Source organism: Hypomesus nipponensis, chromosome 27, assembly GCF_054491055.1.
Source record: "Hypomesus nipponensis isolate SF chromosome 27, ASM5449105v1, whole genome shotgun sequence".
NCBI lineage: Eukaryota > Metazoa > Chordata > Actinopteri > Osmeriformes > Osmeridae > Hypomesus > Hypomesus nipponensis.
In genome coordinates, this window is record NC_140387.1 from 6,214,657 (window position 1) to 6,237,719 (window position 23,063).

The following is a 23,063-nucleotide window of genomic DNA, read 5'->3' on the forward strand; positions in this document are numbered from 1 at the left end:
TAGTTTTAGGAGATCAGTACTTTATCAAAATCAATTATCAGTCCATTGATAATTTCCTAAGACTCTGGAAACTTTCATGATTTGCATTTTGCTAGTAGCTAAGCCATTTACTTTAGATAGTTTAGTGTTTGGTCTTAGAATCTGTTTTTAGGTAACATCTGGTGTGTTTCAAGTGGATGATTTAGATACAAGTGTGGCAATTCCCCTGCTTAGGTTCCTCTCTACTTTGTATAAAGCACCAGGTGAATCAATCCTATTGTTGTTGGACAAGCACCAAACTGGCAAGTGACAGCAGGACTGTTCTCACATGTGTGCAGTTTAGAATAATTGGATATATGGATACAGTTCACAGAAACCCTGCACAACAGATGTTCTTCGTTATGACTTTGTTGACGCAGACATTGCCGCGTCAAGATAGCTATATATGGCCTATTGTGACTATTTTTGGTCCAACTTTGGAAAACCTTCCGCGACTGTTCTTCCTTTTAAAATTGTAAACCGAAATATAGACAGCAACATACTATATCTGCCGGACAGGATTCTTGTCATATGCCGTGTACACAATAAAAAATGAGTATTGATTTTACTAATAGCACACGGACGATTCACATATCATGTTTTATTGTAGATGTAGGTTATATCCCGCGAATAAGCAAATAAGCATCTTCAAAATTTTCATGCAGGATTTGACAAGATACACAAGACAGCGTGTGAGACCCAGTCTCTGCTCATTCAACGCCTGTGGCATTGCTGCTGGAGTTCAAGATTCCCATTGATTTCTTCTGTTCTCTTATGGTGAAACGGATGATTGTCTTAGAGGGCTTTTGTGAGATGAAGCCAAGGACAGCTCCATTGCAGGCATCTTATTGACCTAAAACGTTGGATATTTCCTATATCAGCAGAAATATCGTGACCCACTATCCGCCCGAGTTGGTGGAGAGATTCTGAGAGATGCGAACACCTAGACCGCAGCCTTTTCGGCTGCCCTCATTACAGAGGCAGCAGGACACTTGAGTCACTGTGCTATGTTTAGTACAATAACAAGCAGTCTTATGAGACTGGACCGCCGCACGGGGCTTGCTAAAATGCCAATGTCATCATAGGAACAATGCAGTCCTTTATATTAGGAGTTGTAAAGTTAAACCGATGGGCTTTCCTCTTGCTCTGACAAAGTGGCATAGACGATTGTAAGGCTGTTTGCGTAACAGCTGACAGCATCTCACAGTCAGGGCACAGCAGAATATTGTCAGCACTGTGAGATTAATGAGTTGTCGCTTGTTAAATGCACTGCATCCAAGAGGGAAGACGATCCTGTGATGTTGCAGAAAAAAAAACGCGTCGCGGAACACTGTCAGTCATCGACTGGATCAACTTCAGGGGTTATGGCTCCTACAGTCCTGTCAGAGGGTTTTGACTAATGTCCCTCTGCTCCGGTGGAACATAGTGCTGGCGCCGTGCCGGGTCAGGGGGTCAGGCCACTCACAGTTTTGATGGACGGGCTTGTGGGTGTATGAGGAGGATGGCTAATTATGATTAATGATATTGTGTCCACTGGTTCAGGAGCGACATGGGCGTGTAATTGGCATTAATGACTCTGAGTTATTAGTCTTGTGTTATTGTGTTCCTCTCTTTCTCTGTTTCTCTCTCTCGACTCAGTCTGTTTGTAGATCCGTTTATAGCAAGGCCGGAATCATAATATATATATTGGTATTCAAATCTGGTCAAAATGTCCCCCCCCCCCAATATATGGATACAAAAATATTAATACAAATATAAATGTGCTACACTACGACAGGCAACCACGCACGCTGTCCAAAGTTATCATTAAAAAATAATTAGTTCCCCCCCAATGTTGGCCTTGGTTTATAGAACAGATCAATTGCATGAGTAGGCTGAAGACGTTCTGCTTGTACAATACATGGTTACATTCTTGCAATGCTACATATATTGGTGTTGATTTGGAAAATGTACAGCTAAAATTGGGGAATGCCCTCATGCAACCACACTTTTCTCGAAATGTATCCTTGTGAAACTGAGAATTGCTGAAATAGGCAGTATGGGTGCTAAAGATGGAAATCAAGCACGATACAGTTCACCACAACACCTGCCTTGACTGACTCAAATACATAATGGCAACTTGTTTACTGTAAATGTCTGTATTTATATGAACAGAATGGAGCCAAAAAGATAAGCTTTACAAACATCTCCCAATTTACCTTCTTCTAAATCTATTGAGATTAGATTTTAGGTGACCTTTTGTGGATCCATTTAATGTAAAGGCATTCTTTGCGCTTATCAGTCTGCTAAACGCCAGCACCTGAGAATGCCAATTGCGTCATGATTTGAACGTGATAAATACCCTGTAAAGGCTACATTAAACTGCATAATTTTATGCTGCCTGGCCTAAAGTTGCACATATACGCCTAATGGAGTTGTAAGAAACCATGCATTATTCATACCCCCCACACATTCAGGATACATTGTCAAAATAGTGGGAGGAGAAATCACTCAAAATGCTACTGAGCTTTCAGTCCCTCAACTGCACCGCCCCTGTCATATATCTCATTCATTTTGGATGTGCTCTGTTGGAGAGAGTGTTTTCTGGCTGATGACAGCTAAACTTATAAGAAAAATATGAGTGAGTTGATAAGGTCACGGTCATGGCCTGGGCTGATTTACATCCAGCCCTGGATGTGGACCTCTGAGCAGGGCGAGGGAGGTGGCTTCCCCCTAGCCCGTTCACATTCCCTCTTGGTGCCATGTTTATGAATCGGCTGCGATAATGACCTTGACCTATAAACAAACCACCTCTCGCCCATGTATGTGTTATTGTGATGAGGAAAGTGTGGTTGTGTGAGTGTAACTGACTGTGGTTACTGTGGATGTTTATGAAAACATTTATTGCATTCAGATTGTTTAAGTAACACGTGGCAGTGGCACATCTCCTGATTTAGAAGCATGCAAAACAAAATACCACAATGTCTTTAATAATCTTCCCCCGCGCCTTCTCTGAATTAATTTTCCCTGTAATTAAACATAATTGATAGTGTAAGTGAGAAACATGCATACCCTGATCCTATTTTTCCCACGGGAAGAATAATGAATGTTATATTGGATGGATGTGTACTTGAATAGCTCTTATTAGTATTGCTGTTCCAAAATTATAACATAAGCCCAGGTTTTAATTTAAAGCAATTACACTTTCCGTACTCCTTGTAACTTTCAGGGGATACGTCACATTTCTCCAATGTTCTTTTCAAATCCTTAAAGCTAGTAGGCGTAATGCAGAATCAACTGTGCAAGACCGGATCAGCCGGAAGTTGTCCATGCCGCTGAGCCTCAATGCGCCACTGAGCACTTTCCATAGAAACTAGCGGGACACCGTCTCTAAACGTTTTTTTTTCTTGGTCTACTGCACAATAGGTCTATAGTTCTAACTCGAGTTGACAAAAAAATATTCAACCTTGTTTAAATCAGACGGCAAGGATCAAGCGTTTGCTCAATCATAATGGGCCTGCAGTATTCACTCCACTTTTGGAGTTTGCTTCTCATCTTGTTGGGCTCTTCTAACAAAAATCGTTCTGTATTTGAGTAGGGGCCTATTACAAAGAGCTTCCCAATAGATAAACTCCAGTTGGAGTATTGCCCTGGGCTTCATTCGGATTGAAATTGGAGATTCAGAATCAGCAAGGAAAAGAACCAACGGGGTTTCAAATCGTTTGGATGGACCTGGCTGGAATATCAGCGCAAGGTGCCAAAGGCATCATCAGGCCTACTTGTGATCAATTCCCTTAGTTTCCTAGCGCACCCATAGACGTAGATTCTAACTTTTTATCTGAAATTCTGTTTGCAAAGCCTCTGTCCATAGTTATTTCAGACAGTCGTTAGACAGGTGCCCCTCCTGTCAAGGCGAACAAATCCTTAAAGATTAAGGCTCCCTTTCTCCAGCCACATGTTTTATCCCCAAACAAGACCACTTTCATCACGTCTGAGGCACTTGGAACACAGCCATGGTGGGCATTAGCATATTGGAAGCTTTAGCATGTTCAAATAACCATAGTCTTATTACCGGGTGTTTAAGAACGTCAGCCTTACTAGTTGTCTACAGCAGCCCCTCAGCCATAAGGGATGTGTGGAGCAGATGCTCCGAATGCCATCTCATTTGCCTCTCCACCGACCCAATCTGAAACATACATGTCTGAGTGTGAGAAAGCGGAGAGACGATCCCCAGTAACTTGGTTTGAGTGAGTATTGTAAAACAATGCAGTAGTGTGTACAGTGGCTACTTTTGCGACAAAAACGATTACTGTATAACTTTATTGATCCCAGGGCGGAAACTACGAAGTACATGTACAACGCAAGTGTTAATCTTTGAGGTGTGATCTAACAGAGATCAAGTGTCATCCAATGTTTTTGTAATTTTAGGATATTCATTTTGATTTCAGTTTGGAAACAACTGGTTATTAGGTCATTTACAGTCAGGCTAATTTGAACAGTCTGACTCCTCCATTAAACCGGCTGAATGTCTTCTTGCTCCACTTTCATTTCAAAGTCAAATAGCTAAGTGTGCAGCCGTCCAAGGAGACACAATAAACTCAACGACACAATTTAGCATTTTCTAAGCCAAGAATATAGTGACTGTCTTGGTATATCATTTAAACTCGTTTTTTGGGTAACTTATCTAACCTCTTCTTTGAGTTATGGTAGTGTCTTAGAGTGCCCAATAGTCCTTAATACGCCCTTGTGATTCACTGTGTAGTTTTACAAGATAAGAAATAACCCCTAAAACACAGATAAACTATTGCTGTGGACAAACAGATTAATCACAGCCTTCTCATGCAAGAGTCTTACGCATGAGCTGCTCGATTCTGGAAGAGTTGTTGTCAACAACTACACCTTCTCTCTTTGCAAGAAAGATGCACTATTGATTGCATGCTCCAAAATGTATGGGTCAAAGACAGAAACTATGTCCGTGAATGTAAGTACTGGGAATGCTTGCATGATTTGAATATCATTTGCATAGTAATAGCAGCGTTTATTTTGGTCTTCTGAATGCTAGCTACACCCTCTTGAATGTGCCGGGTATACAACGGCCCCCTTGGGTCCAGAAGAGCCATCAAAGGAGCCTCTCCACAGAAACGACTGCATGACTTCACCATGTAGCCTCCAGCCAGCAGTCGTGGCTTATGCTCTGTTTAGCAAGTAGCGGCCGACTGTGCCTCCAGACTCAGTGTCCTGCTGAAGTATGAGGGGCACGAGCATGATTCGGACAAGGGGAGGTGGCTGGGAGAAGGGCAAGGCAGTGACTGATGGACTGGTAGAGATAGACAAAGAGAGGGAGAGAGAGAGAGAGAGAGAGAGAGAGAGAGAGAGAGAGAGAGAGAGAGAGAGAGAGAGAGAGAGAGAGAGAGAGAGAGAGAGAGAGAGAGAGAGAGTTGGAAAAGAAGATGCAATGGATGAAGAAACTGACTGTCCACCAACCCTCGTAGTGTCCAAAGCCAGTCAGCTCTGGGCTCTCAGCCAGTTATACTGTCAGAATCACAATGAGTTTGGACAGCCTCGTTAGGGCCCAATATAGTGGCTGGATGGTCCGCACATGCAGAGCATGCACTTGTAAAATGGACATTAACTGCACTGAAAGACAGAATTCTGTTTGAGAGGTTTGTATGTTGTGAATTCTCACTATAAATACCCAGGGTTAACAAACCAAATGTTTATAACCTTCAAAATGAAAATGGGTTATGATAAGTAACATTTATCAGACAGAAGACCAACTCGGCCTTTGAAGTTTTATTGTCGCATTGAATTCAAGCAATTGAGACGCTGCAATGCAATGTTATTTTTGTTCACCGCTCCTGTTTGTTGAGATGTGGTTACTTTCCAATGTGGAAAGGATTCAGAACGCAGCGGCCCGTCTGGTCGACAATCTACCCAGACGCTCCCATGTTACCCCGCTCCTCATCTCCCTCCACTGGCTACCCATCACAGCCCGCATCAGATTCAAGACCCTGGTACTGACTTTCCGAGCAGTGAACAGGACTGTACCAGACTACATCAAGTCTCTCCTGCAGCCTTACACCCCCACCCACCACCTACGGTCTTCTTCCCCAGTGGTGGAATCAACTCCCCACCTCCATCAGAGAAGGTGGAGAGACTGACGGTCTCTCCACCTTCAAGAAAAGGCTCAAGACGCACTTGTTCCGGGAGTACAATGGTACTTAGGAATAGTTTGCTGGACCCAATGCTAGCTACCTCAAGGATCACAATGACTTGCTTAGAGACTTGTTGCTCTTGTTAGTTAGTGGTAACTGATTTAAACTGTTGTACTCGCTGCAAAATATTTCATTTTAGTTTATCATATTTTTTACTGTTGCTTGCTTTTCTACAAGTACACTTGCACTTATAGCAATTCATGTTGTTTAATTGTAACTTGCTTAACTACATGCTCTTATGGTTCTTCCCTTTGGCACTAATTTTTGGTTGTTTACAATATGCTTCATGTTTTGGCTACCCGCAATGTTTTGGGGCTATCTTGTTGTTATCAGTGACCTATGCACTTTGTAAAGCTCTCTCTTGGAAGTCGCTTTGGATAAAAGCATCTGCTAAATGAATAAATGTAAATGTAATATGGCTAGAGAAGACAGATTATTCTTTGACTCTGACTCCTTGTTCAAAATACTGTAAGACTATGCACTTCTGACCCTTGATGTGCTGTTGTTCTTTCTATATCCACTATTTGTAAGTCACTTTGGGTAAGCGTCTGCTAAGTGAATACTCTGTGACAAGAACAATGTTATCTTCAATTCACAGAGTATGATTTTCCACAATAGTATTTAGATAATTATATTTCTCATCTGATCTTCTCTCAACAATGTGCATTTAAACTTTCTCCATTCCCAGTCAATGTATTGTGTTGCTTAAACATCTTTGCTCCAAACAAATATAATTGGATTTGATTATATGTGTGACAAACAAAGTACTTCTGCATTAGTAGTTGAAAGCTTGGTGTGACAAGTGCCTACGGACATGGATGTTTTGCTAAATTGGCATTTGCAATCAAACTTAAATTGTGAAGCAGTCATATTCAAATAGAGAAATGTTCAAATAAGACAAAGAAAAATTAACCATAAATCCTCCGGAAACTGGCAATCACATCCACATTGACATGGTCATGACATGGACCTGTCTCATTATTTTTCTGGAGTCATAAGTTGATCTCCATGTTGGACATCTAAAAAATTCTCAAAAACCCTTCCTGTATGTGTTTTAAAACGGAATGTACTAGTGACCACAGAGATGCCACAGACAACGACACAGTCAAAATAAAATGCAAATTCAAATGTTCTAGAAAACCACGGGCAGAATTATAAGCAGGCCCAAAGTGTTTTACCCACTCTCGCCACCAGGGGCGCCTGCAGGAATTTTGGGCCCCATGAGAAAGAAAATATATATTTATATTATTTGATCATTTCTATTCGTTTTTCTATTTTTTTGGGGCCCCTGTCAGTCAGGGGCCCTTAGAATCGTCCCTAACTTTTCCCCCCTGTACGGCGGCCCTGCTCACCACCATGAGCAGCATAAAACCAATTCGGCAACACTCTTTCAATGTAACTCCAGCCTGTTCTGTTGAAGATCCTTTTTTGTTTCAGAACAACTGAACATCAGGTGTCCATGTCCCTGGACTCTCATTAGTGTCGCAGCGGAGGCTGTTTTTCACATAACCTGAAAGAGCAATTAAGAGCTGTGTCTCGGGGCGTGGTGAGACAACTCCACGTCGCTCCACCGCTCATCACACCAGCAGTGTTGCAGCCCACTTCAACCTGTTGCTGACGTAACAGAACTCACCGTGCCGCACAGGAGCCCCAAGCAGAGGAGTTTGTGTGTCTGGGTGGATGAGAGTAAGAGAGAGCGAGGCAGAGAGAGAGAGAGAGAGAGAGAGAGCGGGAGAATGACAATGAGAAAGGGGTGGCGGTGGTGGTGGGGAACGACTTGGTCAATAAAGTATTAGGAGGGCTGTGCGGTTTCAGCACTAAGCCAGAGGGAACCTGGCACCACAGGGACGGCTGCAGGCAAACACACACTTACCCATATACTTACACCCACACAGGTTCACTAAACAGCACACACAGGACAGGCATGACGAGCATTTAGAGAGAGAGAGCCTTTGCAAAAGTGAAAAAAGCTAAGAACCTTTAAACTCTTTTTCTCTTTAACACACACACAAACACACACACAATCCCACACTGGGAAATATTGTGTGTTCGCACATACACCGCTGAGACTGCAACTATCTGCTTTGGAAAAGGTCACCTCTTACCCCAGACACCCAGATTATTACCTCTTCTGAGACAAATGTCAGTCTTGAATCATTCCTTACCAACAAGTAAACCTTAAAGTGAATCCTAGTCAGAGAACTGGCCTCTTATGCAGACCTTGATACAGAGTATATTAATCCTGTGGTCCTTAATCATACCACATAGACACTAGACAAGAAAAAGCATTAGGTATCAGTTAAAGTCTCGAGAGACTGGAGACCATTACAAGTTCTCTAGGGAGGGGGGGGGGGGGCTCTCTAACTCTGACACTTCCTTGTTTGTTGTGATGTCGCCAGATCCACTGAGCTACTCCTGAGGGATTGGTCGGTAGCCCAGTGGCATTAGCCAATGACAGCTGGGGTCTTTGGGAAGTTATCGAGGTAGTCTGTCACTTAACCTCAACTCCCCAGACACAAATTCACACACGAGGCTAACAGTTATTTGAGTAGCTTGCACCCACTATGGTGTACTATGATTGGAAGCTTCTCATTGTGTGTATAGTTTTAGTCTGTTTCACAAACATTGTGAAAATGTTTGTGAAAATATTCTGCAGCAACAAAGATATGCCAGAAAAGGAAATACAGAAAACAATATCACACTGATGATATAAATATAGCCATGACTTTTTATAATGCAGTTACCGGATCATACATTGGAGTGGGTGAGTGCGGTCAACTGAAAGGGTTCACGCCCAGCACCCCCCCCTCTCTGTCAATTAACCAAAAGAGGTAAACAGGTGAAGGCAATCAGCTAGACCCACTACCATTAGGTGTGTTCGACTTCATGCAGCGCCGGCGGCGCCGACAGCCGTCTGCAGCCGGCTGATTGAAGCAGCCAATGGCATTCACTGCTTCAAGTCAGCCAGCTGCAGCCAACTGTCGGCGCCGCCGGCACTGCATGGTCAAACACACCTAGTCACCCACCACCTATAATGACAATGAACACAAAACTCTAAAATATGTACAAAGTACAAGATAAATTATATATGTGACTCCTACACATTGCTTTGAAAGCGATGCATTGAGTTTTCTTTATTCTGAAACCGGTAACGCACATTTGATATTTGTTATTTAGGTACAGCAGCTCTTACGTTCAGAGAGGGTGTGCTTGTAATGAAAAGGCGAAAACTCTAGCTGTTGCATTTAGTGTGTCCTGTACTTTATAGGCCTACATAACCTAATGCTACGGGCCTGCTGAGCGCACTGACAAGTTTGTGTTGGCCAATTACATCTGAAAGCACTCTGAATCCTTGTGTGCACTAAGTATGATCGTCATCCAGTATGTCGCTGCTTTGGCCAATCAGCAGGGTTGTTCTTGACTGGCAGTCACCCCTGCCCCCAGCTCTCATATGCTCAAGTTTCTGTACGGAGTCTTTGCTGGAGGGGAGTCAGATAGCTGAGCGGTTAGGGAATCGGCCTAGTATTCAGAAGATTGTCGGTTAATACCACCACTAATATTTAGTTAATATCACAGTCATACTCTGTCCAGTTTACTCCTCATCCATTAAATGTAGCGGCATGGTTTTGTTTGTTTGGCCAATAAATACAAAAACTACATTCCATCACCATTTATGGTCAAAATGTATGCATTTTCACATCACAGCTGAACTGAATGAAGATTTCAGGCTACAAATGGAGATTGTTTTCTTTCATCTAAGCAACAGGGAAATGGTCAGCCTCTTGGTCTTCACACCTCAAATGGCTGGTGTCCAGGACAGATGGGCAAAAGCTTAAACTTGAGCTGAGTCTCTGACTCAAGTCTCTCATACAGGACCTCCCAGTTTAAATGTCAGCGCTAGTGAGACATCATCTGACTCTCCCGGGGTTCCTGATTGGTCACGGGTCAAGCCCCAATCCGTCAATCATCTCGAGGGGTTGAGAATGTCAACTGGAATCGAGTCCACACTCAACACCCCCTTTTAAACCTGATCTTTAAGCAAAAATAAATCAATACAAATACGGAAAAATAAAGATCTACAGTATTTAACAGCTACTGCATCCCCACACCCAGACTCCTGGCAGTGACCTGCATCCCCCCACAGTCCCTGAGAAGCTCATCACCTCAAACTCAGGCTTGGCTGGCCTCGCCTGAATCCCACACACACTCTCTCCGTAACTCCATCATTTTGTTTACCACATGCAGGTGTCACTCAAGCACACTAATTGCCTCCTCGAATCATGCAGCGATGGTTCACTGTGGCATGCAACCACTGAGCGTGCCCGTGGTGGCTGGGTGAAAGTGAGACCCTCTCAGCAGGTACTGCAGTAACAAATTGATCTGACCTCTGTGGTCGAGACACTTTGATGCATACAAATCTATTCATGCGCCAGGCTTTGATTTTTGTTTCACCGGGAGACACACACACACACCCCTTCAAACCGTTGTCATTATTATTTAATGAAAGAAGGTGAACACAACTTTGTGGACAACTTTGATAGCAAAAAGGAGTCTCACCCCATGCAGAGTTGTGTGTGATGTCAGAAGAAGTTAGGACTGTTGAAAACCTTAACTGTATCTAACTGCAAGGCGTTCTCTATAAATTGCAGCAGAGGCTCAATCTTCAATATGGCAGTAAGACAGTTTGTTTATCCATTTAGTCATACACACACAAATACACAAACCAAATTGGGTTTTAACCGATGCAAAAACCGAATGTCAATGAAGCTCATGAACTTTGATTAATGTGGATGAAACTAGACGGTAGATTCATGGAATCGTTCAGGTCTTACCAGTAGGAACGTTGCTAAAAACAATTTACATAAGGTCATCACACTAATCAAACTAATTGGCAACACCACCATAAAACTAATTGAGCGTGAATGCCAATCATGATTATGTCATATTTCAGTGCTGCGCAGGTTCGAATCAATCAGACCTCTCCAGTATGAACCATTGCTGATGTTGGGAGCTTGGTATTTACACAGGTTAGATGTTTTGTGAGTGCAAGTGTGTGTGTTCCCCCCCACCCCCACCCATCCCTGAAATGCCACTGCCTACATTGCGTTGAGGACAGACATTTAACAGCATGTTTGGTGGGTTCCTCTAACTGGAGCCCGGTCGGGCTTGCTTGCTCCACCTCAGTCTGTGACAGCAGCATCACCCAGAGGACGGTGGATTCATAGCACACTCCACACTGCCACCTAGAGGTGTCGGAGGCGTGTCCGTGACTATGCTAATTGGCCATCTGCAGTGGAACGATAGGGACTTTGCTAACGAAGTCACAATGACTGGCGGAAAGACCTGTCTGTGTAGGGCCTGCAGGGAGCCCAACTGACAGACATGTGGAAGAAGAATTTCACGCATTTGTGGGAAAACACAGTGGAAGGTTTTAAGTGACTACAGTCTCTCTCTTTGTATCTTTCTCTCTCTCTCTTTCTCTCTCTCCCCCTCTCTCGTCACTCCCACATTCATTTGCAAAGACGAGAAGAGGTGTGTTTGAAATGCGGTATTAAGCTTAAGGTGGCTGCGTGACTTGTATATTCAAGTGATGGTTTCCATCTTTTCCTCCCTTCCTCTGAGAGCCATTGATAAGGGATGACGCAGCCAGGTAATAAGGACGAAACCGCTGAATGCACACGTCAGCTCAATAATCTCATCTGACCAGAAGAGTGTAGTCTACCAGGGGCCAACAGATTATCCTAACACCGGCCAGCAGCACACAAAGTCATACAAGCACACCATTCCTTGAGCAGGTAATATCCAACAAGAACATTTGAACACCCTGTTTTATATGTCTTACCTTGGACAGCAAAACCCCATAAGACATTTAATGAGTGTCTGAAATATATAGAGCTCCTTCAGCTATTTCTAGTAGTAACATTATTTTGAATGTGCCTCACTGCATGTCTCACAGCTAACCCTTACGCTAGCCTGAGAAAACCCGAATCCACCCTCGAAAAAACAAACCTTGCAAGGCTGTGGGGTGTTTGATAATGCTAGAACTCTATTATCCTTTTGACATTTCTCATTTTGAACAAGACTATGGGTGTGCACTCACTGAACTGCCTTTTGAAGCCGCCATGTAGAAAGTGAACCCAGGAGGGTTCACCCTTTTGGACGCCTTCACATCGCACCTTCAAGACTCCTCCGAATTCAACACATAAAGCTGAGAAAGTTGTCACACGAGGAGAAAAGCACTGCGCAAATAGGCATGTGTGACAGTTACCCAGGGAGTGCATGCTTTCAGAACAAATCTCCCAGGAACGCATTTACAACCGGTGGGAGACAGTGTGACAACACTGCCCTCCTGTGGCCACACAGTGTTGAGTCTTGGAGAAAACACGTGAAGTTAAGCCAAGCAATGGTTATGTTGTTTTTTTTATTATCAATTCAACAAGTTTTTAAGATTTAAGACATACATACAATAAGAGGTGTATATACATAGCCCATGTACATCTCATTGCTGTGTCATCGTGACAGATAACCTCCAATCCATGTACACTTTAGTATTTACATAGTCATTTTCATTAATTAAAAAATGAACATGTTTACACAATAGGCACATTTGTATATACTCTGATAATGATGCTGGCTACATATGTTTGATGAAAATACACAGCAGATATGGAGAAATAACAAATTGTCTAATGTATTGTTTTGTTATAAATGTCATGAACACAACTCAACTGAAATTGGTGTTTTGCTAACAAAATATGGAATGATTAAGTTAGACAAAAACAAATATTTCATATTGAGAATGTGAATTTGTGTATACAGAGACAAGGGGTCTGATTTGTCATTTACAGATATTCTTAACTGTTTCAAAAAATAGCTGTCTGGCGATATGTGATCATTTCAAGATACTTTTTCATATATATATATATATATATATATATATATACTGTATATTCAATACATAACAATGCAATAGTCTTCAATTCATTATATTACTATACATAATTAATTTTACTCTTACAGGCTGGGTAAAACTATAACACAGACAATTCAATAGTCACTGTAAAAGCAGCTGTTAACCTCTGTGTGACATCAGTTTAGAGATTCTTGGTCGGAACACCTCACTACCAGTTTAGAAGCGTAAGTTCCAAATCGAGGGGCCCTTTGGTTCTCATTTCTCTTTCCTCGTTTTCCTTGCTTAATAAACCCTGGCTTCAAACCCTCCTCGCAGAACAAGGAAGTGACTCGCTCACAATCAGGTAAGACCAGAAGCACTCAAATGTCTTCCTCCTCCAAAATCCTGGTACTGACGACAAGTTCAATCTGCGCCATTTCAGAGACAGGACCCAAACAGAGGAGTCAAAGATGAAGGTATATATCTGACCGTCTACCCCCTCGGGGCGTATTGTCGGGGGTAAAAAAAATGATTGGATTTACAGACAGATACAGAACAATATGAGCTCTAGCGTCTAGGGACTTTCAGAATCGAGTAGGTACGTGTGGACAGCTATTCATGCGTTTGAGCAGTCAAACAGAAATCACTTCAGGAAAACACTCAACATTGATTATGGAGCTCTCGACCCGAGTGAAGAGAGCGTGACTCATCCATTAGCTAAGGAACAGCATGGTCAGATCGTGGAACACGACATCGGTCTCAAAACCCTAACCTGTAGGGAAACAGGACTAACCCTCATCTATGTACATATAAAACATGAACTATCAACATTTTCAACACTTGCAGTCTCACGGGAAAGGAGGATTATGTACAAAATGGGCCACTCTCAAAATGTGCCACGCTCAGAATGTACCACTCTGAACTGATGTACCTGCTCTCTCTTACAGCATTTAATACATTTTCAAGCAGTGGGTTTATTTGACACAGGGGGACAATACATTTGCATGGTGAAGGATGGTTGTACCAAATTTATATCAGACTTCAAAATAAAAAATTTCAAAGCTGAGGTAGCTATCGTAAAAACAGGGGACATATTTTGTAATGAACAGTGATTGAAAGTCAAGGGTCACACTAAACAAGCAAATCTCATTTTGAAAATCAACCCGTTACATGTCCCTAGGGTATAAAGAGAATACAAAATCCTCCCAGAAATTACAAAAAGAATATCATTAAAAACGTCTTCCTTTCCATCGAATTAAATACAACCCTATAACAGAGTAGCCATGACATTGTAGTCATATGTTGCAGAATGTTTAACACTCTGCTCTATACAGTATGGATCAACTGAAAATAAAGACGTCATAAATACATTTCTTATAATATACGTCAATGCACATCCCCTTAACTAACAATCAGCATCAACACATGTAAGCCTGCTTCACACAGAACCTTTATGGGATGCAGTAATGAGGCCACACATTCACTTAAACCTATCCACAACCTCACCTAAAACATCATATATGTTGGCATAAACATCTGGTTCAACAGCCCAACCCTGGTCCTCTAAATCTCTGGTGACCAATAAAAGTACTTTGGAACATCCTCTTTCTACATGGTAACTCAACATCCATTAAATTCTCCAGTGACCTAAAAGACATGATATGATATTTGCTATCACATGAGTTGTAAGGCATGTCAACTTCACCTTCTTTGTTGTTTATTCAAATATCAGACTCATTATCCTATGGCTATTTGCTTTGACAGATTACCTCTATGAACACTTTTTAAATAACGATGTTATTGAATACTACTGGCACAGCTGTCTCTGGACACCTTACGTAGTTCAAGCCAATTCCCATGAAACACTTAAGGTACCTTCATTTGGTTAAATGCTGTGTCTCGCACACCAACCTTTCCAACCTTGCTTCCAATATTTGTTTGCCACAATAACCACTTTCCTTAACAACAAAGAGCAGCTTTCCTCCACTATTCTAGAACATAACTTCGTATATTGGAAACATACCAGTAAGATAACAACCCCCTTATATGACAACATCATGAACAAACCGCATGAATTAAATCATCCTAAAATAAATACTAGCCGGTGTAGATAGGGTCTAAGAGAAAAGGGTCAGGGAATGGTTGTGCATCAGTGCAGAGAAGCACGCAACACTGAGGTTAGGGCTTTCCCCCTCCTCCTTTCCCCCTTCTGAGGGGACACCTGGGGGGGGGGGGGTGGGCACTGGATGGAAGAAAGGGGGGAGGGTTGCCATAGCGAGGTGTGATATGGACGGGAGACGTCCGCCCCATCTGCCTCTCCCTCGGTCACACAATGCTGTCCTGCAGCAGGGGCTCAAAGTCCTCGTCGCTGGTGGGCGCTGGGGTGTCCTCTTCGCTTCCCGGCAGGGGCGTGTTGATGTGGACGCCAGCCAGTGCCGACATGTCCTTGCCCTCGAGGCAGGCCTGCTCGTCTGTCGGTGCCGGGTGCTCGGGGATGAACAGGGCGACCATGAACGCCACGATCACTGCGCAGGAGCCCAGGAGGAAGGGAGGGCCAGGGATGATCGCCCTCTGCGGGGGGGGGGGGACGAAGGGATGAAGAGGGGGAAAAAAAGAGGATTCCTGGGTCATACAGACAGCGAGGGTTGCCAACTTCCTCAACCCCAAATGAGGGACACGTTCTTCCAGGTGACTGACAATAATGGAAAATCGCAAAGTTTCATTAGCCATACTATTATAATCTACTCATTGCAGTGTCCTTTTGGCAAACCACTGCTGTAGTTGCTTGGCGTTTGCGTGAGTTTTGGCGCGTTTACAGTAGCCTATTATTGGCCGGCGAGGCCGTGATTGGAATACGGGACTGGAGCTGTCCCTCCAAATCAAATCAAAATCACCCATCATTCGGGATGTCCCGGACAATTTGGGACGGTTGGCAACCCCGCAGACACCTGCTAGCCTAGCATTGCTAGACCAACCCCGTGTTAGCAGATTCAGATACAGCATGAGATATTGATACAATTTCAAATATGGCATAAATAAAAAGTCCAAAGTGTGATCTGAGGGAGATCGACTTAATGAGTTCGATGTGGGTGGTATCTCATGGCAACGTGAGAGCCTGGGTGTGGACTATCATGGTGACGTACCTTTGTGGGAGGGTGGAGGGGTATGGGGTCGATGGCATACTCCCCGGGTATGGGGTCTATACCACTCAGCTCCACGTTGAACGTAAAGAAGATCAACCCGTACAGAGCCGGGCCGAGTCCATTACAGAGGCCTCGTATGCCAGTGATCATGCCCTGGACCACACCTGTGGAGAAACATTTCACCTCCATGAGACCCTGTTTGTGTTCAGCCTGTCATCAGGGAAAATTCCAGTAACAGAATCGCAGGACAGCTCTGCTGCAGAGGAAATAGGAGCGAAGTCAAAACATCTAGGGGGGAGAAGGGCATATTGATTTGGCTGCTAAAGGACAGTGGAGGGGAGGGGGGTGGAGAGGTGGGGGGGTGGAGAACAACACTAATGGGATAGATTACACGGGAGAGAGGGGAAGGTCTTACCCTGCTTGTCCGGGTCTGCGCAGCGAGACACCAGGGCGCTCACAGCCGGGAAGGTGATACTGGACATGGCTGCCACCGCGCCCGCAGCCCACATCATCCTGAGCATCAGAGACACATAGGAGACGCCATCAGCTCGGCTCAGATGTCTTTCAACCCCAGTCTGGTCTTCCCCAGCATGCATAGATACCCATTATTGATAGCCGGGCGCCTACTCTTCTCTACGTGGGTTCGGGGCATGTCTTCTGTTCATTTGAAGGTCTTGTCTATAATGCCTGACACTTCAATTTTTACATTATAATTTTTGATGTTCTATTCTGTTCTGTTCTGTTCTAGTCAGGTTATGTCAGGCCAGGTCAATTCTAGACTTTCTTGAAATGCTTGGACAGTGGAGTGGTTTTTGAAGGTTCCTCACCAGGGTTCTGAGCCGAAGCCGTACCAAGCCAACTGGAGGATTTGGAAGCCCAGACCCAACAGGACTGTGTTCTTGTTGCCAATGGTCCTCATCAACAGCGTGAGGAACAGAGTCTGTCATGGGAGGCACAACCATTCTGGTGAATCTGTTGCAAACTTACATTGGTTCGTTTGTTATCTTGAGACATGACACTAGGTTTGCTATGCAACTGTGCAGGGGCATCATTTTGAAGTATTATCATATCAGAGCAAATTTAAATCACACCTAATCTAAGGTAAACACAGATAAGAAAAGCTGGATTTAAGTTGACTGCTTGAGTAGGTTTATTAAAAGGTCACATACCTGTGCTACAATGGACAAGATCCCTACCACTCCGATGAACACTGCAATGGTTGTGGATGAAAAGTTAATGACCTGTGGGAGGGAGGGAGGGAGGGAGGGAGGGAGGGAGGGAGGGAGGGAGGGAGGGAGGGAGGGAGGGAGGGAGGGAGGGAGGGAGGGAGGGAGGGAGGGAGGGAGGGAGGGAGGGAGGGAGGGAGGGAGGGAGGGAGGGAGGGAAAGAGGGAGGGAAAGAGGGAGGGAAAGAGGGAGGGAAAGAGGGAGGGAGGGAAGAAAGAAAGATTGAAAGAAAGAAAGAAAGAAAGCAGCTTAACTCTCAGTTCTGCTCCAAGGGTGCAGTTCACATTATGATGCCACTATGTTAAATTACTACCAGATAACGGTGAGATAATCGAGTGTTCTGAATAGGTACATCAAGAACACAGTCTATTAGGTTTTTAGATAGCTCTATAATTACACACACTTTATGAACAATGTAGTTCACTTGGCCAAGCACGGTGCTTTTGTGATTTCTATTGCAAATGAAAATGTACAAAGATACATAAATAATATATTCGTTTTTTGTATATGTACCATTGTATGGGTATAAAGTATAGTAAATATGCACTGCATGTAGGGCTGGGCGATATGGGTAAAAGATTATCACGATGGATATTTATATTTCCATTCGATAACGATAACGAAGACGATAGACCACAGATCCGTAGTAGAGGCAAAAGAAGTCTCTTCTTCAACTTTTTCCCTACACTCAGCATAAAGTTTAGGCAGAGCGGTGTGAGAGAATTGTTTGAGGCCAGGGAGCACGTACCTGGGGTCAAGTAACTTAAGCTTTTCAAAAAGCTTTTATCAATACCTTGGCGCAAACTCACTTTCTGCATGTTCCAACGAGTGATTTTGCTTCAGGTGGTAAAAAAGGTTTGTCGTATTAGCAGACTTGGTAGCCACCTCTTTGATTACTACACAATTTGCACCAAACATTGCTCTGCTCTTTGTCAGATTTCAAAAAGCTAAACCACTTCCAAATAACTGAAGACGAACCCTTTTTATCAATAATTTCTTCATTGGAAGTTGCTCCCTCGCCATTGCTATCGCTGCAACTGATTTCGGCAATAAGACTAATTTTCGCGGTTAACATTAGCTACTCCACTTGAGGTGCTCAGTCAGTATATTTTAGTGAGCATATGTAGGCTACCATGTCTCCTCAACTTCGAGCTGCATCACAGAAATTAAATGGACTGCTGTTCCTAATTATTCTCTATGGACATTATCAATATTATTCCAAATGAATTAATGTTACAATATCTTTATTGAGGGAAGTCATTACTTTGATAAATTCGATTAAAAAAAATATGGCCCAGCCCTAACTGCATGTATAGGTAACAAGAGCATGAGGGTGAATGTCACATTCAAATCAAGTGTCCAGTCCATATCTGACAAACGAAGGAGGAAGGAACATGTATTTACCTGTCTCAGGTAGAGGAAGAAGCTGGAATACTGGCCAGCCTCCGGTAAGTAAGACAGGAACACTGTTATACAGATGAGAAGGATGGTTGAATCCTTCCCCACCTTTCTTAGAGACTGCAGGACAAGGAAGAGTCACCGTTTAAGCATGATTCCATCATAAAAGACAACGGCAACCTAACAATGAAGTGATGCAATAATACGGAAACTCACAGAGAAGGGGTCGGCCTGTTCCCAGGATATGGGAGCTCCCCAGGTGTTGAGTCTCATTTTTTCCGGCAGGGACTCGGGCACGGCTAGCAGGATGAAGCAGATGTCCGCCAGGGCTACCAGAGTGGCCACCAGCACCACCAGGTTGTCACCGTAGCATGCCGACAGGTAGGCTCCGATAGCTGGGCTGGTCACCAGGCTGGCGGCAAATGTGGCTGATACCTGGGGGGGGGTAAACACACACAAGGAAGTAAGGGGGGTTCAAACGTGACATCTTTCCAGCCCAGTGGTAGTACAACTTTAACCACCGGCACCAATTAACCATTGGTGAAGATTGGTGGACGAGGTCAATAGCACACTGCGAATGCTGTGGCCCTCAGGCTGGTCACTCGGTCACATTGGTGTGCCATTTGAAACCGCCGGGTGAAAGATTCACTTGTGGATATATGAGCCAGCCAGTCAGCTGGATCAACGCAACGGGGGGAGGGTTTGATAACGCTCCTATAGAATTACTGAACTGAATCCACGGTCCTTTTCAGAAGAACCCGTCATCTAACCAACTAACACACGGATCGCACGAGGAGCAATGGACACATGGTGCAGCGTGACGATGTTTACCAGTCCGTATGCCGTGCTCCTCTCATGCTCCTCTGTCACGTCGGCGACATAAGCAAAGATGACAGAGAAGGTGACGGAGAATGTCCCGGACATGGAAATCATGGCAAAGTACCACCTAGGGACAGAAGATAGTGTCTGTTAGCTCGGCAACATTCTCGATACATTCAGAGCCTTTACATTTAGTCATTTAGCAGACGCTCTTATCCAGAGCGACTGACAGTAAGTACAGGGACGTTCCCCCGAGGCAAGTAGGGTGAAGTGCCCTGCCCAAGGACACAACATCATTTTGCACGGCCGGGGAATCGAACCAGCAACCTTCTGATTACTAGCCTGACTCCCTTACCGCTCAGCCACCTGACCCCATTGGAGGCCTTTGGAGCCTTCTGTTTAATTTCAACACTGAACTGATGTCATTGTATAAAGTCCTAGGGTATTCTAGAGCAAAATGGTAACATTTTACTAAATGTATGAAATAATAACTCAAGAGATAATTGACGATAATTTTTTTTATCTGACAGCCAAGATGCAGTCTTACCACGGACTAAGGCGCATGAGGGGGATGGGAGCGCAAGTGAAGAACACAGTGACCAATAGGAAGGAGCGCCTCCCCCACACATCTGACAAGGCACCAATCAGAGGGGCGCTCATGAAGGAGAGAAGACCCTGGAGAGAAGACATGGAGTCAAAGTTTATCATGTCATTTGCACCAGGCATCCTAATGACGAAGTCCATTGATTCCAATGGGTAAGGAGCATTATTTTAAAGAGAAATTGCATTCAGAAAAGTTCTTTTGGTGACGACAGAAATGCCAGGTGTCTTACCTTCACCCCTTGAATCAAGCCATTCATCAGAAATGTGTGTTGTGGGAAGGTTTCATGTAAAACCTACAGAGAATGAAAAAAACAATAACATGCTTATAACAGGGCAATTCCACACATGAGAGCTTTATTTAATAAGCCATTTACTAAAAGAACATGCCCAAAGTCACAAGTGATGTTTTACAAAGAGAGAGAGAGGCAGAGGAGAAAGAAAGAAAGACAGAAAGACAGAAAAGAGGATGAAAACAGATCAGTCTAATACCGCAGGCTTCTCCGATAGATAGACAAATGGACAGATGTACCATATGAGCCAATCAGGTAATTGACAGACAGACGGGAAACTGGACAGAGAGATTGTGCCAACAACCTGACAAATTGACAGTCAGGACAGATGAACAACTAAGCCAACAAGATAGCGAGACACATATAGGGCAAATTAGCTAGGACAAAAAGGAGGTTAGGCAGGCCACAAATAGACAGATCACATTATGACTCACTGTTAGCATAGGTGTGGTGAGGAGACCCCAGGCAAAGAATTCCAGGAAGATGACCACCACAGCATGGTAGACACTGGCATTGCCAATGCCTTGCTGCGGCTGGGATACAGGGCAAAGAAAGGGAGCCATATCACATGCTGTCTGTCTTACGTCAATACACACAACCAACTGGGCATGGAAAACACCCAATGGTCTTAAAGTGATACAGCTGTGATACATTCAAGCTATTCTAAAACAATCAACAAACACAATATGATTTCAAATGAACACATATATCAACAAACAGATGAAGATATGATCCATCTTAAAGTGATACAGCTGTGATACATTCAAGCTATTCTAAAACAATCAACAAACACAATATGATTTCAAATGAACACATATATCAACAAACAGATGAAGATATGATCTCAATCATTAATCATGAGAGAAATCAATGAGGCTATCTTTAGAATCTGCCGTTTGTGAGAGGCAACAGTGTCTGGGCCCCTGAGGCATCTTCAAACTGAGACAGACGTCTGTGGCATTTGGAGAGGGCAGAGATGCGCACAACCCTCGGCTGAGCCACAGCGGGATCTAAGATGCAATTTGGGGGATGTATTATGTAATAATATGGATATAACCCCTTTGCCTTGCAGTGCTGTGCGTGTGTGCCTGCCTGTGAAAGTAGGCATGCGGCATCTAGTTGGCAACGTCTTCATTGTCAAATTGAACTTTCGGCTGAAATCCCGGTTTACTTGTCATCCATCTTAGACATCCATTGAGAGCACTCGAGGTTTTGATGTCGTTTTGGTTCTCCCACATTTGATACCCAATCTCCGGGCAGCATCTAAGTGGTGGTCAATCTAACTTTCATCTCATTTTTTCGGTCTGTCAAAGGCGTGCAATGAGCAAGCACTGACTCATCACTCAGCTATGAGCATCTTTTAACCGTTTAAATTGACAGAAAATAAATGGTCAAAACAATAACAATGAAGTAACATTTTGTTTTTATGTTGTTTTTTTATGTTTATATGCATGGTAGTTAGGCTATTCTGTATGAATAAATACATTAAACACAAATTTAGCGCCAACTGTAAAGATGTTATGTAATTACATGATGGCAACCGCGTAACGATATTACATAGGCTTCAATAAGCTCACGCTCTGCCATAGGCCCTCTGCAAGGCGCAGAGATCCATCAGTCTGGCTGATAAAAACAAGGCCTATGACCCATAGTCATTCATCATTCAATTTATGATGGGAGAAATGACCGTTCCAGTGCGGCTTGGCAATAGGCCGAAATTCACAGCAGATCACATTTTCCAGAGGGCATATCAAGTGTTTCAGTAACAGACTACCAGCCATCGCGGACGGCATCCAAAGTTGCTAATTTCGACAACGTTTAATATTTAATGTTGTTTGGATTGCACACTGCACACACATTTAACATTGTCGGATTGTATTCACATACCGTGTATCCATCTTTCATTATAATTTTCTTGACCAGCACTACACGGCTGGTACCCCGATGCTGATCTTTCTCTCCTGGAGCCATCTCCTCACATTTTGCCGGAGTTACATAAAATCCATGCTGCGTAGGGATCTTCGGTACCGCCGCTTCTTCCAGGATGCTTTCTTAATTAGCCCTCTGCGGCTAACGCGTATAAAAAGAAGCTGTTTATCCCAATAGTCCAAATGAATTGACAACCCTGATAAATACTGTGCAAAATGGTTACCGCACACGTCAACCCTCCTTTCAATACAACTGTAGGCTACCTAGGACAGCGCAATCCAGCGATTGAAGATCAGTTAGAGGTTTAAGACCGACCACGAGTCAGTGCGTCGTTTTGTGGCATAATTGTACGCGTTGCAAGAGGACGGCGTTAAAGCTGTTCGGGGATCAGATCCTTCTCTAAACACCGCTTCATCCCAAGGCGGAAACCACGTGTCTGTTGAGATTACTCTCAGAATCTGAATAAAACATTATGTTCGGTTTAGAATTCCAATGTACAGATCATTTTAACGTAGTTTGGTCTGATTCAATTATGTTCAGAATGCCACTGA

General features: G+C 43.6%; 1 protein-coding gene across 1 annotated transcript; it reads right to left on the reverse strand.

Annotated features, from left to right (window-relative positions):
• Positions 1-15,366: 15,366 nt before the first annotated feature.
• Positions 15,367-22,730, reverse strand: slc71a2a (solute carrier family 71 member 2a). Its single transcript, XM_084693593.1, has 12 exons — positions 22,471-22,730; positions 21,018-21,116; positions 20,524-20,586; positions 20,238-20,365; positions 19,703-19,817; positions 19,088-19,306; positions 18,878-18,991; positions 17,417-17,488; positions 17,075-17,187; positions 16,663-16,760; positions 16,248-16,411; positions 15,367-15,675 (listed from the first exon to the last, which is right to left on the reverse strand). The coding sequence occupies exons 1-12, from the start codon at positions 22,552-22,554 to the stop codon at positions 15,430-15,432; spliced, it is 1,515 nt and encodes a 504-aa protein (XP_084549719.1). The 5' UTR covers positions 22,555-22,730; the 3' UTR covers positions 15,367-15,429.
• Between the last annotated feature and the right edge of the window lie 333 nt (positions 22,731-23,063).